Source organism: Antechinus flavipes, chromosome 3 (genome assembly GCF_016432865.1).
Source record: "Antechinus flavipes isolate AdamAnt ecotype Samford, QLD, Australia chromosome 3, AdamAnt_v2, whole genome shotgun sequence".
NCBI classification, from domain to species: domain Eukaryota; kingdom Metazoa; phylum Chordata; class Mammalia; order Dasyuromorphia; family Dasyuridae; genus Antechinus; species Antechinus flavipes.
In genome coordinates, this window is record NC_067400.1 from 170,743,565 (window position 1) to 170,762,560 (window position 18,996).

General features: G+C 30.7%; 1 protein-coding gene across 1 annotated transcript in view; it reads right to left on the reverse strand.

Moving 5' to 3' along the window:
- The window catches only part of TUBGCP3 (tubulin gamma complex associated protein 3), a 155,724-nt gene that overhangs the window by 63,100 nt on the left and 73,628 nt on the right, over positions 1–18,996 (reverse strand). The window contains exons 7-11 of the mRNA XM_051984219.1: positions 16,941–17,059; positions 15,855–15,980; positions 11,781–11,849; positions 11,060–11,192; positions 5,504–5,670 (exon numbers count right to left, since the gene is read on the reverse strand). Coding sequence (XP_051840179.1) covers positions 5,504–5,670; positions 11,060–11,192; positions 11,781–11,849; positions 15,855–15,980; positions 16,941–17,059 — 614 coding nt within the window. The remainder of the gene's footprint in view (positions 1–5,503; positions 5,671–11,059; positions 11,193–11,780; positions 11,850–15,854; positions 15,981–16,940; positions 17,060–18,996) is intronic.

Consider the following 18,996-nt stretch of genomic DNA (forward strand, 5'->3'; position numbering starts at 1 on the left):
TCATTGTTCTGTAGCTTGCCACTCAGCATATTAGATTAATTGCATTTACAGTATTTATCTGCTATTCATTTAAACAGAAGAGCTAGTTTTTACAGACAACACACTAATTTATCCTGGTAATTGGAGTGCAGACGGATTTTTATCAGTGTGAACAATGAGAAAATTTAATTTAAAAAAGAAAAAAACCTCAGACAATTCAGTCATCTTTAGAAGTTATGAAAGCATTGCTTCATCTAAGGGCAAAGTAACATGCAATTACTCTACCTAGAAAACATCTAGTAGCAAACACAAAGAGGCATAGGTACATTTTAGATTATAATTAATCCTGTGAAAAATATATAGTTATAGAGAAAAAATCAAGGTCAGAATATAATTGCGATATGCTTTTATTTTATTGATGCATTTTCCACTCAAGGTTCTTTAATTTTCACCATTATGTCAAACACAGAAAGAACTGAGAAAAAAACATAATTGTACCATGATTTCTCATTAACTGTTGGACAAATGCCAAGGCCTTCCTACTAAAAACAGAAATAAAAAGGGTAATTTTCTTAGCAAGCAACTTAGTTTCTAAGAATCAGATCCATTAATACAGACCCTTAAAAGATCCCAACTTCAACTTGTCAATCAAGTAGATGACTAATGTGAAGAGATTTCTCCAAAGGCCACACCTTGAGAAAATAAAATAGCCTTTGGATAAGAGGAATGGGTGATTGGTCACCCCTTTTTTGAATAAGAAAAGATACTTTTTATAGGGAAAATTTTAAAATTAGAGTAAGTCTTGGCTGGAAAAAAAAAGTACTGATAAGAAACTTTAGTCTTAAATGAATTCAAAGGCAAATTCTGAAGAGTTATGTTATTTCATTATCTCTATTTCACAGATCTTCATGTTCAAAGAAATAATAATAGAATTTTATTACTTTTATATAAGTATAGTTTAAGGTGAAATCATCATTTCTAAACTAAATAACAACACTGATTTCCTTCCTTCTTTTTTTCCCCTCTTCCTTGTCTTCTCATCCCCCAAACACCCTTCCAACACTGAAGAGGTAGAACACTCTTGATAACTGACTCACCTTATTTCTGTCTTGTGTATATAATCAGCAAGACCAATGTTACTTCCCAAAATTTGCAAGTTATTCTTATCAACAAACAGAATCTTTTTTTTTTTTAATTAACTTTTTATTGACAGAACCTCTGCGAGGGTAATTTTTTACAACATTATCCCTTGCATTCACTTCTGTTCTGATTTTTCCCCTCCCTCCCTCCACTCCCTCCCAAGATGGCAAGCAGTCCTATACATGTTAAATAGGTTACAGTATATCCTAGATTCAATATATGTTTGCAGAACCAAACAGTTCTCTTGTTGCACAGGGAGAATTGGATTCAGAAGGCATAAATAACCTGGGAAGAAAAACAAAAATGCAAGCAGTATATATTCATTTCCTAGTGTCATTTCTTTGGGTATAGCTGCTTCTGTCTATCTTTGATCAACTGAAACTGAGTTAGATCTCTTTGTTCGAAGAAATCCACTTCCATCAGAATACATCCTCATACAGTATCATTGTTGAGGTATATAATGATCTCCTGGTTCTGCTCATTTCACTTAGCATCAGTTCATGTAAGTCTCGCCAGTCCTCTCTGTATTCATCCTGCTGGTCATTTCTTACAGAACAATAATATTCCATAACATTCATATACCACAATTTACTCAACCATTCTCCAATTGATGAGCATCCATTCATTTTCCAGTTTGTAGCCACTACAAACAGAGCTGTCACAAACATTTTGGCACATACAGGTCCCTTTCCCTTTTTTAGTATCTCTTTGGGGTAAAGCCCAGTAGAAACACTGCTGGATCAAAGGGTATGCACAGTTTGATAACTTTTTGAGCATAGTTTCAAATTGCTCTCCAGAATGGCTGGATGTATTCACAATTCCACCAACAATGTATCAGTGTCCCTGTTTTCCCACATCCCCTCCAACATTCCACATTATCTTTCCCTGTCATTCTAGCCAATCTGACAGGTGTGTAGTGGTATCTCAGAGTTGTCTTAATTTGCATTTCTCTGGTTAATAATGATTTGGAGCATATTTTCATATGGCTATAAATAGTTTTAATTTATTCATCTGAGAATTGTCTGTTCATATCCTTTGACCATTTATCAATTGGAGAATGGCTTGATTTCTTATAAATTAGAGTCAATTCTCTATATATTTTGGAAATGAGGCCTTTATCAGAACCTTTGACTGTAAAAATGTTTTCCCAGTTTATTGTTTCCCTTCTAATCTTGTCTGCATTAGTTTTGTTTGTACAAAAATTTTTCAATTTGATATAATCAAAATTTTCTATTTTGTGGTCAATAGTGATCTCTAGTTCTTCTTTGGTCATAAATTCCTTCCTCTTCCACAGGTCTGAGAAGTAAACTATCCTATGCTCTTCCAATTTATTTATAATCTCATGCTTTATGCCTAGGTCATGAACTTATGTTGACCTTATCTTGGTGTACGGTGCAACAAACAGAATCTTGTAGGGAGATAGATGATGACATGCATAGAATGCCAGATCTGGAATCAGGAAGGTCTGAGTTCAAATCCAACTTCAGATACTTATTTGCTGCATGATCCTCGGCAAGTCTTTTAACCTGTTTGTCAGTTTCCTCAACTGTAAAGTTGGGGATTAATAAACATGCCTACTTCTCAGGGTTGCTATGAGGACCAAGTGAGATGATAATTGTAGCACAGTGCTTAGAATATACTGAGTACTAAATAAATGTTAACTATTACTATTAGTGGAATTTCTTCTTTGCTGCTTTTTTGAATTACTTCAAGTCAAGCCAAAGATAACTTTGGCAGAATAATTACAAAATTTTCCCAAGTAAGGGAGGAAAAGGGCCGAAAGTCAATCCACAAAATCAAAAAGGGATAAGAAGATAAATTTCTATTGTCTAAAAATATTCTATCTTCTCTCAGACTGGCTAAAATGACAAAAAAGATAATACATTGTTGGTGGAATTGTGAACTGATCCAATCATTCTGAAGAGCAATTTGGAATTATGCCCAAGGACTATCAAACTGTGCATACCCTTTGATCCAGCAGTGTCTCTACTGGGTCTGTATCCCAAATAGATCATAAAAAAGGGAAAAAAACAGCCCTGAAGTCAGGAGTACTTGAGTTCAAATACGGCCTCAAACACTCAATGCTTCCTAGCTGTGTGACCCTGGGCAAATCACTTAACCCCAGTTGTCTCAGCAAAAACAAGAAAAGAAAAGAAAGACAGAAAAAGACCCAGACATGCAAAAATGAGTATAGCAGCCCTTTTTGTAGAGGCAAGGGATGAAGATGGAATGGATGCAGACCAGTTGAGGAATGACTGAATAAGAATATATGAATATGATGGAATATTATTGTTCTATAAGAAATAATAAGCAGGTGGATTTCAGAAAGGACTGAAGACATTTACATGAACTTACAAGAGAACATTGTACACAGCAATAAGAAGACTATGTAATAGTCAACTGTGATGGGCTTGGCTCTTTTCAACAAAGAGGTGATTTAGGCCAATTCCAATAAACTTGTTATGTAGAGAGCCATATAAATCCAGAAAAAGTACTATGGAGACTGAATGTGGATCAGAACATAGTATTTTCACTATTTTTGTTATTGTTTGCTTGCTTTTTTGTTGTTTTCATTTTTTTCCTTTTTGATCTGACTTTTCTTATGCAGCATGATAAATATGGAAATATATTTAGAAGAATTGCAAGTATTTAACTTATTGGATTATTTGCTGTCCAGGGAGAAAAATTTGAAGCACAAGGTTTTGCAAGGACAAATGTTGAAAACTAATTTTGCATGCGTTTTGAAAGCTAATATTAAAAAATTTTACAATATATTCTGTGTTGCTAGGAGAATAGTTAATACAACTGAAAAAATGTCATGATTGATAGCCACCTCCTCCTAGAAACTATACAAAAGCAAAAAATATATATAAAACAAATGAACACAATAAAAGAACTGATGAGGGGGGGAAATCCTGATTTTTATGTAAAGTGCATGGGGCCTCATTTACAATTTTCTTTTAATGGTGTGTTGTCAAAGTAAGAGTTATGCTGTTTACAATTAACAACAATAAACAAAGACCAAAATGGCTATTTGCAAAATCATGGCAACTTATCAGAAGTCTATAATTGAAAAAACATAAGCCATAAGAGAGTCCATAACTGTTTGACATTTTGGGAAGCAAAAATGTGTCAGGATTATAATTATCCCATCTATAATAAGAGAGACTGAGGCAGAGGTCTAAGTCAATGACACTTTATTAACAGGTCCATGATCCAACCTAATAAAGTGGACCTCAGATCTTCCTCATGATCTAAGACGCCACTTCCTTTCAGAGTCCTATTTTTATAGGGTTGGATGTACAGTCATTCCAGAACAGTTATACCAAATACAGAATAATTCCACTGATTGATATATAATTAGAACAAAAGCTACTCAAAGAAATAGTCTCTCATACAAAGATACAAAGAATGTTATCCATGTTCTCCTGACTTAAAAAGAGACCAAACATCAGTTATAACCACATAGGATTTTATAAATCAGAATAAACCTAATGCCAAGTATAATTTATCTATGCTATTATTTTTAAGTAAGATTTTATTATTTTATACTATGTTTGGAAGTTCCTAAGAAAGAATTCAGTATTTATGACGTACTTTCATATCAACCCATCATCTCAAGCCTCTACTAAAAAAACTAACAAAATTAGGTTCATTAAGCTCTTCCTTCATTTTAATTATTCTTTTCAATAATCCTGGCTATCCAATATTTTTAAATACTGGATATTATTATTCAACAATTTATCCAAATAAATTCTTAAAAATGCAATAAAGCAGTATTTAGTGATAAAGGAAAAAAAGAGAAGGACCTTAGTGTCCTTAATCCTAATCCCATGTTCCTGTCAAAATACCCCTTGCAGTACAAGGCAAATTTCTGAAATTAATCCATAAACATGTTGTCATACATGAAGCATCTAATTGGTATTGCTTTTAAGGATGAAGAAACCAAAATTCAGACAATTTTAAGTAACCTGATACTCAGACAATTTCAAATATAAATTTCTGATTTCAACTTTCTCAAATCAGATATAATAGGGACCTTTACTGACCCAAATTTCTTCAAAATCACCTGAATAGAAAACACTTTTTAGACTTATTAGACTTTATTTACAAAATACTTATGTAATCCTAGGTAAATAACTTACCTCTTGTGCACTTTGATTTCTACATTAATAAAAACTAAGAGAATATCTAAGCTCTAATAATCTCAAAGATGTATGAATATGAGATAATATAGGAAAGCATTTTTAAAAATATGAAGCCCTATTAAAATGTAAAGTGACATGAAAGGAAACATAACAATAAAAATTATCAATGATGGTGAAAAACCTAATTACCTCCCAGGTTTTAAATACCTAAAAATATCATATCACTCATTACTTACTTCATGGTATGTATCTTCCAGCTCTCCATCATATATCCAACGGTAAAGAAAATTCAAAACAGGATGTGACACCAAACTGAGAATATGTTGTACTAAGGATCTCATATATGGATCTCCTGTTTTAGTATAGGCATGGACTGCTGATGCTAGTTCACCACCCTTCCTTCCTGGGGGAAAAAAAAAATTAAGTTTCAAAGATCAATAATGACCAATTTTAACATATGAGCTAGAAAGTAAATAATAACTAATTAAATAGAAGAAAGATTACCTAATGATAGTCTCAATTCTGATAAAAGTTATTAACTAATTAGGCCTCTCTTTCAATTTTCATAAATGAATTATAAATAATTTTTCAATATTGCTTAAGCTATTTTTGGACAAAAAGTTTATTGCCTTGAATTACTCCCAAATAGTAAATTCCTCCTAAAGAGACTGGCTGCATTTGATCACTAAAGCTCAACGCTTTTAAAATAGAGAACACTACAAAAGTAAAGTTATTAATAAATATTTAAAATAAAGATATTCAAGATGGCATTAAGATTTTGAAATTTCAAATTTCCCCCAGCATAAGTAGCATTACAAATAATGTCTACCCATGCTAACAGTATGACAATAAGTAAAGTTGTTAATAAATATTTAAAGTAAAGATATTCAAGATGGCATTAAGATTTTGAAATTTCAAATTTCCCCCAGCATAAGTAGCATTACAAATAATGTCTACCCATGCTAACAGTATGACAATAACTTTATTTTTTTAAGGAAAATTCAAATTAATAATAATTAAAATTTGGATTATTACTACTTTTTATAAGAAACCACTAATCTGAATGTTTAAGTTTGTTTTCTACCTAAGGAATATTTAAGAATTTTATATGTAATTTTTAAACTGTTTTAAGTTCTACTTGAAATATAAACAAAATTACAAGATTTGTAGACTTTCTTAGTAGGACAAATATCTATTTATATTTTTCATTGCTTCTAATGTGGTCAATAGCTTAATTTTAATTTTTCAAAATAAAAACATCAAATTCAGTGTTTGCTTTGTCTCAAATATGAAAAAAAAAAAACATGACAAATCTATTTAACATTTACTTTAAAAAGAATTTCAAAATCTTTGATCAGAAAAATAAAATTTTTTTAAAAAATTCTTAAAGCCATTAGATGCCACAGAAAAAATGAAAATGTACCATACTCATCTTTAAATGTGTCTTTTTTTTTTTTTCCAATTCATACAAAAAAATTTACCTTTTAATATGTCTGGTGAGTTAAACTGAAATTAAAATGATGGAAAAAAGGAATATTTCTCAAAGGACTAATTTTCATTTTGAACATCGATATTAACATAATCCTATTTTTACATATAAAGAACATTGGTTTCTTTCAAACTGATATTTCAAACTGAAACTTCATACTTACAAATCATAGTGTTAGCCATAAAGCAACTACAAAAAAAAAAAAAAAAAAAATCCACCAAGCAAAAAAGAAATAAATAGTTTTCATTAACACTAAAAGTTGTAGGCATTTTTAAAAACATGAAACTATTTCAACAGAATCTTTTGTTTTATTAAGGATTTTTTTCTTTTGCCATGTTAGTAAATAGATTTTTCCTGTTGCTTTAAAAAAAATTTTCCAATTCCATATAATCAAATCTACTAAATTTCATTCATTCACTCTTTCAAAAATTATTTATTAATAAACAAGCATTGGATTAAACAATACTGTCCTAAGGAATAAAAAAATGCAAAAAAAAAAAAAAAAAAAAAAACCCAAAACCCAAAAACATAGACCTTGCCTTTCAGAGTTACAATTCAGTTAAGAAAAAAAAAATAATAATTTAAAAAACAGTTCTAGAACAAAAGATAAGCTGTGTGAAATACTATGTGGAAAAGTCATAAAGTCCTAAGAAATTCCAAGTAAAGGAAGAAGTCTTCTAAGGTAACTAGAAGTTTTCAAGGATTATAGGATCACAAAACAAGAGAAAAAAAAAAAAAGGCCAACTAGCCCTATGTCTTCATTTTACAAATGATATAACTAACACCCAATGAAAATAATTAACTTGTCAAATGTCATGAATTATTAGTGGCAGGATTTGAATTCCTACTCTAGAAACAATACTCTTTTTCTTGAATTGTGTCTTAGGTAATGCCAGATCATAAGAGAAGGCATTCCAGGCAGAAGAAAAAAGTAGCTGAGTTATGACTAAGGACAGTTCATGATGGAGAGAGGCTAAGGATTCTATGAAAATGGGCTTGATCTGTGGGCCCAGTTACCAGGGAAGGATAAGTGTGGCAGATTTCTTGAGCTAAGGAGTTCTGAGCTGGTGGACTATGCTAATTGGGTGGTCACATGAAGCTTAGTATTAATATATTAGCTCTCAGGAGCAAAGGACCACCAAATTAACCTGAGGAGGAGGGCAAAACAACCCAGGTCAGAAACAAAAGGGGTCAAAAATTGCTTTGCAACTTGAGATTAGTCATTTCAGTTCCAGCCTAGGCAAGATGGGGAAAGGGAAGGAAGAAGGGAATTAAGGAAGGTAAGAAAAAGGAAGGAAGGGAAGGAGAGAGGGAGAAAGGAAGGAATGTATTATAGGTATTTAAGAGTACCTTATATTTATAGTTATTTAAGGGTTCTTATAACGCTTTAAAATATCTCACTTAAAAGCAGAAGTCAATGTTCAACATATAGTAAAATCTTCATGGATTGAGATATTCTGATAAAGAAAAATTTAGAATTAAAACAATTGTGAAAACACAATTCAGTCAAGAAAAACAATATTCAAAATGTTTATTAAATGAAAAAATTATAATTAATGTATGCTTTTGAAGTAAAAAAGATATTTTCCAAATAAAAAATAAGAAATATCCACATTTGTAACTTGAAATAGGAGTTTTTAGAACTTTATGTGATCAATCCCAAGAACGTTTATTCTTTTGTTTATTCTAGTTGTATTTAAGTTATAAAATCAGTAAATATTACCCTATTCTTCAATGAAACTTTACAAAAACCAAATTTAATAATGAAACAATTAATGAGGCAATGTTTCCTCTAATTATTTCTGATGAGTTCAATTCTAATTATTTTTAAAATTTTTATTAATTATCTTCAGATTATATTATGAACAAGGGAAAAGGGAGGGGGAAAAGAATAAAAGTTTATATTAATTTGCCCACTTTTCTACTAAAACAGAAATTAAGATTCAAGAATACTATATACTTGAAGGTATTAAAACTATGAAACTGCAATGATTCTTTTTAGGTATATTCAATATACAGACATGTATTGAATGACTATGTGCCAGGCACTGTGCTAAGTGCTCAGGATATGGACAAAATAAAAGTCCTTCTCAAGTAGTTTACATTCTAGTGTTATTAACTGAAGTTTATTGCAACTATTTCAAGATAAAGAAATCAAAAAGGCCAAAATGTTTATAAATTATTCTAAAGATATATCTATACATCATAAATGTTTAAAGAATGGGCTTCCCTATATCACCTAAGTTGAAATACAGTGCCTATTAATGGGCTCCATCACACTACTCATGCAACAGTTGGTTTTATCAGGCTCTTACTAAAGATGAAAAAATGGTAATATGTGAAGCTGCTTTAACCTATCCTTGTTAAACAAGCAGGTAAACAAGCAGAAAAATGGAGGAAATCAACAAAATAGAGACTTATTCTGACTTTTGTTATTTCTTAGAGTTATTTAACCAAAGTGAAATAGCCACCAAAATATAGAGGCTGAAAAAAGTCCAGAAATCCACTAAAGTGCAAACCAAGAGAGAAATACAGGCAAGCAAGAGCAATATTTAAAAGTTCAAATGTATCCATAAAACATTAAACAGTAATAATGGCATACTCCAGCATTAGGAGCATCACTTCATAAAAAAGACAGAAGATAACTAATAAAAAAACAAGAAAAAGAACAAGAGGTGATTTCCTTAGTGAAAATATGAGTGAGCTAAATACATTCTTTCAAAGAAGATTCCATAAAGATTACGTCTCTGTTTCTATATTATTAGCTATCCTACAAAAAGTCCAAGTAAAAGGATTCCCCACTGATAGCAAAATTCTTCAAATGTTACTCTTCAAAGACAATAATTGCATTGAGCACTAGGATCATTACAGAGCTGCCTAAATGAAATCAGTAATAATGAAATAGAGACTAATCTTTTCCATCCATGCTGAAAAAATAAAGCCAATAAAAAAGTCCTAAGATATATACTAAGAAATGCAACTGAATAGTCAGCTTCTCACAATATCCATCCACAGAAAAATCTTAAGACAGGTACTTCAAACAGAGGAAAAGAATTTAGGTCCTAAATTGAATAGGAAAACCAGATCAGATTGGAGAACATTTAGAAAATGGCACAATACATTTAATGATTCCAAATTGCTTATTATCACAAATCTCTTTAATATCAATATTCTCTTGAAACTATTCTATTTTACTGAGGAATCTAGAATAGTACAGTCTCAGAAGACTAAAAATAACAAATAACTCAAGAGGCAATACTGGCCATAAAACAGACTACAGAATGTAACCAATGACTTGCATGTAAGAAGTCACATAAAAGATATTATCAATCATAAGTATTACCAAAGGGGGAATGAAAATGAAAGCTAAGAGACAAATAACCAAGTGGTAACAACAGAATTTCTTATATTTTCAAAGTATAAAAGGAAAACCTTCAGTAAATTAGGGAAGATTCTCTATAAGGAACTAATGGAAAGAATAATTCTTGTGCAACAAAAATCATAAAAAAGGAAGAGATGCAGAGGCATTATAGACAATAAAATCACCAATTCAAAATTCTAAAATTATTTTACAACAAAAATGATACAAAATGAAAAGGTATGGAAGGAATTCCCATGACAATAAAATCACCAGTCCAAAGTACTAAAATTTTTTAATAAATAAATTTGACTCAAGCACAGATAAATATCTTGCACATGATGGGCAGATTATTACTTGATAATAAATGCTTTTATAATATAATTTTTCATTTGTTGACAACCAAGAATTCCTTAGCATATTCTACTATACTACAGTCTATGTTTACATGTATAGTTATAATATCTATAAAGCTTTATATCAACAAAAGGACCAAAAAAAAAAAATCTTTCTTACCATACTCTATACTTATCAGATACCATAAGAACTCAAGATTGTTTGGACCTAGACAAGCTCCTTGAGGGCAAATTCTTTATATTCCTTACAACAGTGCTTTGAAGAGAACTTAAAAGTTACAGGGAAAGCATGAAGGAGGTTTAAAACAGATCTAAAATAAAAGAATGTCAGGGAGAACAACAGGGAAAAATAGAAAAATTAGGATTATTCAAACTGGAAAAGATAAGACTATAATCCTTTCAAATTGGATTCTATTTTCCCTTATGCAATACTAAAAAGATTCTCTGAGCTAATTCTGCTCGAATCTATGAGAACTGGTTTTTTTGGTTCTGAATCTGTAATTTAATCTGTTCAAGAATCTAATTCCAAGGAAACCTCTTCCACTGATGCAAGTATGAAAAGAATACGTTCTAAGAAATGAAAAAAGACCTTGACAGTGATCGACCAGAGCAGCAAGAGTCTTCAACCTTATTTTAGGATCATATGTCCAGACTAGGAGACGACGAAGTGTTAAGCTGCTTTCAAGTCCCAAATTTACACCTTGATCATCCTCTAGCTGAAGCTGGGGAATAAAAAAGGATAAAAAAATAAGAACTATTATTTCATAAAAATTAACTAATGTGTTATATAATTTCTAGTTTTATTTAAATTGATTTTATAAAATCAATTCTTTTAATTTTACAAAATAATTTAAAATGTTTTTGATAGGTTGGTAAGTTTTACTGAACTTTTTTTGTTCACTTCTGTATACACTGTTAAAAAGAATGGTTCTCTGGAAAGGGAAAGGAATATAAAAACTATAGGTAATAGTAAAGCAAAAGCTACATTTTTAAAGAAAGAAAAAAGACAAAATGATAGTTTGGGAAAGTACTACACAAAAATCCATTAGCATAGCAAAATGGGAAACCTTAATTATGTCATAGGATTTCCTAAATGTGTTCCTAAAATGGAATTTCTCTCTCAGGTATAGGATTTGCCAAAACTAAACGTTTTCTCCATGTTACAGTAAAAAAACTTTATCAACAAGATTTTTACATTTAAAACAGACTGATATAAAAATCTAATTTAAAATATTCAACCAAGCTAGACTTATTACACATTTGAAACACTAAAGAGTAGAAATTAAATAAAAATATAAATGTCATTTTACCTGAGAGTGTAAAACAGAGAGTAGTCTATAATATTCTTTAAGTTCTTGATGTAAGGCAGCACAAAAGCTCTGTATAGAAAAAAAAAAAGTTCAATAAGTCTATTTGTAAGATAAATTTTTAAAGCAGACCAGCATATTAATTACATATTTAATTATGTAGAAGTCTTTGAAGAAACTTCTGTTTTTCATCTTAACTCATTCTTAAATTATATCCAACTTTTTAATGAATGGGTTTCACTTTGATTTAAATGTTCATTAAGATGTGTTATAACTCATCTATTTACTTCCAAATAGATAATGAATGGACTCAGAGGGTTGATTGAAGCAAATTATTTTTATTTTCCTTACTTTTTATTTTGGAATATCACCAATGCACAAATTTGTTTTAAATGACTTTATGTATAATGGGCAATATCTTAATGGGCAGGAAAAGGAATAGAGGAAGAAAATTTGAAACTGAAAATAAAAATTAAATTTCAAAATTATTTTCTAAAAAGATAAACCATAAAATCATTCTTCTGTCAACTCTACCTCCAAGTAGGATTTTTTTAATTCTTCCTCTTCTCTCCACCCTTTCTCTTTCAAAGGTCTGGAAAATGTTGGATTTCCCATCTTCCCATCAGTGTCCTAGCAGTATCCCTAGGACAGCACAAGCTGTTGGCACTGTCTACATTATGAATCAAGGCAAAATTGAACACAAGATTCACCATGCTCAAGGTGAACTTCTTGAACATGAGAAAGGGATAGCCAAGCAACTAAGATCTGTGAGTTGCTCCTTTACTACCTATGCTTGTAAGCTGAGTCCTTTATCCCCTGGACTCTATTCTTGTAAGAGTCACAGATCTTTGGGAAGAATATTTTGCACCAATTTTACTTAGTAAATTACCTTAATAAATTCCCCTTTCTAAAATTTACTTGAAGCCAGCTAAGTTAATGTTCAACTATCTTAGAAGGAAGCACACAAGACAATGTTGTTATCATCTGGTCTAGGTTCCTATAACCTCTACCTAGACATACATACATATATATATATATATATTTTGTACCAATTTTACTTAGTAAATTACCTTAATAAATTCCCCTTTCTAAAATTTACTTGAAGCCAGCTAAGTTAATGTTCAACTATCTTAGAAGGAAGCACACAAGACAATGTTATCATCTGGTCTAGGTTCCTATAACCTCTACCTAGACATACATACATACATATATATATAAAAGAGTTTTCTTTAAATGCAGAAGTGAACATACCACTCTCCTACTAAATAAATTCTATTTAATTCTCTAGTCCCTCTAGAACCAAATAAAAATTGTTTTAAATTCTTCACAACCGAGCTTCAACATATCTTTCCAGTCCCATAATACATTCCTAACCCTACTCTACATTCCAGCAAAAAAACCAAAACAAAACAAAATAAAAAAAAAAAAAAAAAAAAAAACTGGACTTCTTGCTATTCTTTACACAAGGTACTCTTTCACCAATTTTTGTACTGGCTATCTTTAATGACTAGAAGGCACTTATTACTCATATATGTTAAAAGAATTGTTCACTTCCAATAAGATGTAGATCAAGACTTCCATTCAAACTATTTATACGTTTGTCAAATAAGAACCCTTATATTTTTTAGCATATTTTTTGACTTTTTATATAGTTAAATAATGTATTTTAAATCTGGAGTAGATTATAGTCAGATGAATGAATGAAAACACATTTATTAAATACTTAGTATATGCAAAGCACTAGGAATATAAATAGAAAAGTCAATTCTTCTTTTAATAAATTCACATTCCAATTGGGGGGGAAATTTAATGCAAATAATGAATCCTATGAAGTGATTGCATATACTTGAATTTGTATTGTCAAAGTTATAATTATGTGAAATATGGTCACTATAATCCAATGGAAATATGCTTACAGTGCTCCAATGTTTTCAATAAACTAGAATAACAGCCTATCACAATCTGTCAGTGGCACAACCATAATCTCCTCAAGACTATTAGTCTCTGCCTCTATATCCCTCAAAGATTCATTTACTGATGGCCAAAACTCTGGCAAGCAGCTTTTCCCAGGTCCTCCAATAAAAACCACCCTATTTCTGGATCAATATTTATAGTCCTTCTAGCTTGGGAAGATTGGCCAGACCTGAGTTCTGGGGCCATAGCTTTCTAGAATCCAGAGTCAATGCCAGGCCATGAAGTTAAATTAGAGTAGGACTCAGAGTAAAGAATATTATTCAGTAATATGCCAGGCATTATTCACACACACACACACACACACACACACACACACACACACACACACACATTTAAAAAATACATCACTAAATGAATTTGAGAAAAGTTCTCTAGAAAAACAAAAAATAATTTCTACGGTCTTGGCTCAATTAGGCCACACAATATAAAATGAATTTTTAAGAAACATATTCTTTTCAAATAATATGAAAAAAATCAAGGTTACTGGGTAATAAAGCAAGTGGATTTCTCCATTATATTATGCAATTTCCTTTTTAGTGATCAGGTATTACAAAAAAATTATTTAAAGCAGCAAAAAATGTAAAAGCTCTTTTCCTTATTTGCAGAAGTACATAGATACACAGAATTGATGAGAGAATCAAAATTTAGGTCATGTGAAAATATTCTGAAAGCTGTAATAAAAAAAAAATCTTTCACATTGGTCTACATAATTTTTTTCACCATGCTATCACTTTTTCACCTGCTTTGTATCTAACACATAGTTCAAATACATGTGACCTTAAAAAAAAAAAAAAAAAAAAAGGGCTGAATTAGGAAGACATAAACTTGAAGAATTTACACTGAAATTATCAGTACAATGCAATATTCCTATTGCAAGTAGTAACAGAAACTCAAAGAATCAAAAAATCATAGAATATTAGAGTTAGCAAAGACCCAACATTATCTAATACAAATTGAGGAAAATTAATTCCAAGAAGATTAAATAAAATATATAATCACACTACTAATTAGTAGCAAAACAACTCATCTATACTACTTAGATTCTTTTTTATTTGAGGATATTTCAATGAATAAACAGCAATTTAAAAATAAAACTACTGACTAAACTAATTAGTGAATTATCCTAAAAAAAATTCCTTATCTGTTTAGTTTTCCATTTACAAATATGAGTAGCTACTATGTACCATAACGTATTAAATAAATATATAATACTTGAAAGACAAATTTAGACTTCTTTTCTATTTCACATTTTACGGCCTCAGTTTCTTCATCTGAAAAATTAAAAAGTTGGACTAGATAATTTCTAAGGTCCCTTCCAATTCTAAAATTCAATTGATTTTTGCTTCTTAAATTTTGCTTCCTAGAGCACTTATCTTTTCTTGAATCCTGTAACATTCCACCATTGATCATACTTAACTGTGTATATAGCTTACTCTCTCACTTTTCCTACAATTAGATTATAAAGGACAGAGAATATTCTAGTCTCATTCTTATATTTTTCTAGATGACAGTGAATATAGAGTGCTGGAACTAGTCAGAAAGATCTGAATTCAAATATAGTCTTGGACACAAGAGCTGTGTGACTATAGGTAATTAACTTAATTTCTATCTACCTCAGTTTTCTCAACTGCAAATGATAATAGCATCAGCCTCATAGGGTTTTTTATGAGGATCAAATGAGATAATTTATAGAAAAGCTTAGCCTAGTGCCTGGCACATAGCAGGTACTTTAAAAAAAATCCTTGTTTCCTCCCTTCCATATCTACTACAGTTTGCTGACTTCAGTTTTTTGAGTCTTGAATGTCATTTTTTTTTTTTTGCTTAATATGTGTATAAATCAAAATACTCACTTAAGACTCAGAATGAATAGACTAGATTCAGCTTATTGGGTTTTTTTTTAATCCATGATACTGATATTTAATCGAAGCAAAATCTACACATGTGACCCTGTATTTCATTTTGCCTACTGTATCAAAAATACTTTTTTAAAGAATTACTCATTTTGAATCAAATTTACATCTTTTCCTCTTCATACTGGATATATGGGAGGGGAAAAAAGAACTTCTCAAAATAAAAGAAACTCAAAATTTGTAATAAACATACCTGACCTACAAGTCCAAATGCTCGGTCTAAACTCCTCTGGTCAGTGTATTTTCTGATTTTATTATGCAGCCATCCTAACTCAGCAAGTCTTATTGTCGTATCTCTCAAAGATCTGGTTAGGTTTGCCTAAAAATTCAACATAATAGTAGTTAACAAATAAAAATCTACATTTAAAAATTAGAATTTTAAAAATTATTTTTCCTAAACATTAATACTAATAATTTTTAATGGCAATCTAAAGGAGGAATAAATTGCTTCAACAGGTAAAAACTAAAATTAGAGAATGAATCTTTAAAAATGTATAAATGTATCACTGGATGCAAAATGAGATATATAGTTTAAAGACAATGATGAAAATAACTCCATAGGAAAGCTTCAAAATATTTCATTCTCAAAGCAATATTGCAAAAGATTATATATTATACATTTTCCCCTTTTTGTTCCTATTCAATAAATATTTGTTGAATGAATTCTCTATAATTCTATAACTAATGTCAAACCATTCTTCAGTCATCTCCTTAAGGAGTTGGCTATCAGTACCCAATATATCTACTTATTTCTACCTGACCCCAAATCCATTTAGCTTTGTTACCCATGGTTAAAGGAAAGGATGAAAAACTGCGCTGATATATGATATTTTCCTTTCTTTTTTATTTATTGAAAAATATAAACCAATTCTATTCATGCCTCAAACATAATTTTAAGTCAGTGACAAAGACACTGACAAAAGAAACAATATAAGTCAACTTTGTGGCATTGGCACTGAGAGTTGAAAGGTAGAGCTGCACTAGTGAGAAGTAAAATAGGAGACTAAGTATTCATTTAAACAAAAGATACTTCAAACTTGTCATTGTTGTCAAATCAGCATTGAAAATTGTATTGAATTGTCAAAAACAAAAGCAGGTAAATTTCTAAAATCAGGTTTCCCAATCCCACATCAAGAAAGGGTAATGGAGTAAAGCTACTATGAGCATGGGCACTATCACATCAATTTCTCTAAGTCATTTTTTTTTTAGTCTCCCTAGACAACCCCAAAGCCAGGCTCCCACGTGTTTCCTTTTAGGATATTGCAATATATAACTATACCTTTCCTTCAACTTTATAGCAATTTTCAGAATTGCTCATTTTGATGTACTTGCCATCTATTCCCTGGAAGACGTATAAAATATCTCTTACAAGGGCTGCTTCGGTTATTTCTATAGCACCTAAAACAGAACAATGTTACATTATATTTAAAAGCAGGATCACTTCATTTTAAGAAAAAAAAATCAAATTTTAAATTATATCAGGCAAGATACTACTATCCATATAGTTTATAAAAAAGAAAAGAAAATAGCCTTAAATGAAAAAAAAAAAAGAAGAAGAAATAGGGTTAATGAAAATGAACTTTATGCAAGAAGAAAATCCTAGAAACAGAGGAGTTTCCAAGGAAGATCAGGGAAACTTTTCCTAAAGACCTTTTTAAATTTAACGGGAGTGGGGGGGGGGGGGGGGGAGGGATGGGGGGAGGGAGAAGAAAGTGTATATTCTATCAATATAATTTCAAAAAATATATATATGAGGATAGAGGAAGGAAAGAAGGACTTTTAAAACTTTTTTGGATACAGTTTCATAAACACAAAAATATCTGTCACAGCATTTCGGTGGTTACTAGAAATCTGAAAAAAAGTAGGTTTCCATCAACAGAAGAAAAACCAACTTGTGACATAATGGAATATCACTGCAATATAAATAAAAGCAAAAATAAGGAATTCAGAAAAACAAGAATTTACAAACTTAAAGAAGGCAAAACAAAGAGAATAGTATCAACAAGGCAAAACAAAGAACAGTATCAACAATCATTACAATAAAAAAAGAAGAAAAAAAGAGCAGCTGAACTCAGATTCAATACAATGATTTGGTCCCTCATGTTTCTTGGAGTCAATAAGTAAGTCCTGGAGAAGAGAAGATAAACTTGCTTTCCTCTTAGGGAACTACAGTTTTAGAATGTTACATAGGTATAGTCACTATGTCTGTAAATATTAACTATTTTTCTTTGTTGCAAAGGAGAGCTATATTGGTGTAGGTAATATGCAGCTGAAAATGTGGATGCCATAAAAAGCAAAAAGCACCAATAAAACTTTTTTTTTAAGATGACGTCCTTCAAATTTTAAAGATGTCAATAGTAAACAATGTGATACAGCATGTGCTCTTAAGACTGCATTAAGAGTGAGCATTGGGTCAAACTCTGGACACAATAGTGAAATTGAATTTTCCTTGGGTTAGATGTTTTTGTGTTAAAATTTAGGAATCTTATTAGTAAAATAGATACCATACAGAATTGCAAGGACAAAAATTTAAGCTTGATATAAAGAAAATCTTCTTAAGAACTGCCTGGGGTCCCCATCACCAGAAGTCTTACAAAAGTAAGAAGTACAAGAACAACTAACAAGTTGTTATAGAATAGATTCTTATTCAGGAATAGGCTGAACTGTATACCTTCTGAAACCTCTTCCTTTGCTAAGACACAATAATTCTAAGAAACATATACCAAGTGTAAGATAACCAAAAAGTCTACAGTTCTTATCAATAAATAAATCATGAGTCTAGAGGGCTGAAGAAGAAACATGCCACGAAAGTCCTGCCAGAGAAGTGATGAATTTAAAATGCAGAATAAGATAAATCTTTTTGGATAAGATGAGTGGGGAGCTTATTTGACTATATTGTTGATATGTAAAGAGGATCTTACTTTTCAGGGTTTTTTTAAATTGTTCAATGAAGGAGATAGCAATGAAAAAAGTTAATATTTATAAAAAAGTGAATAAATGAATGAATGAATAAAATCAATTAATTTTTTTAAAAAATTAGAACTCTGGAACAGAAGGAAAACAGTAGAACAAGCTTATAGCAAAAATAATTTGAAAGAAACTTTAATATATGTCAGGTACTATTCCAAGAGCTTTTTACAGACATTCTTTCATTTGATCCTCACAATAATCCTGTAAGATAGATACTATTTTTAATCTCATTATTATATAATACTAGTTTAGGAAACCAATGCAGGCAGAAGTTAAATGGCTTGATCAGGGTTACATAACTGCTAAAAATCTGAATTCACATTTGAACTCAGGTCTTCTTGACTCCCGACCCAGTATTCTACTTA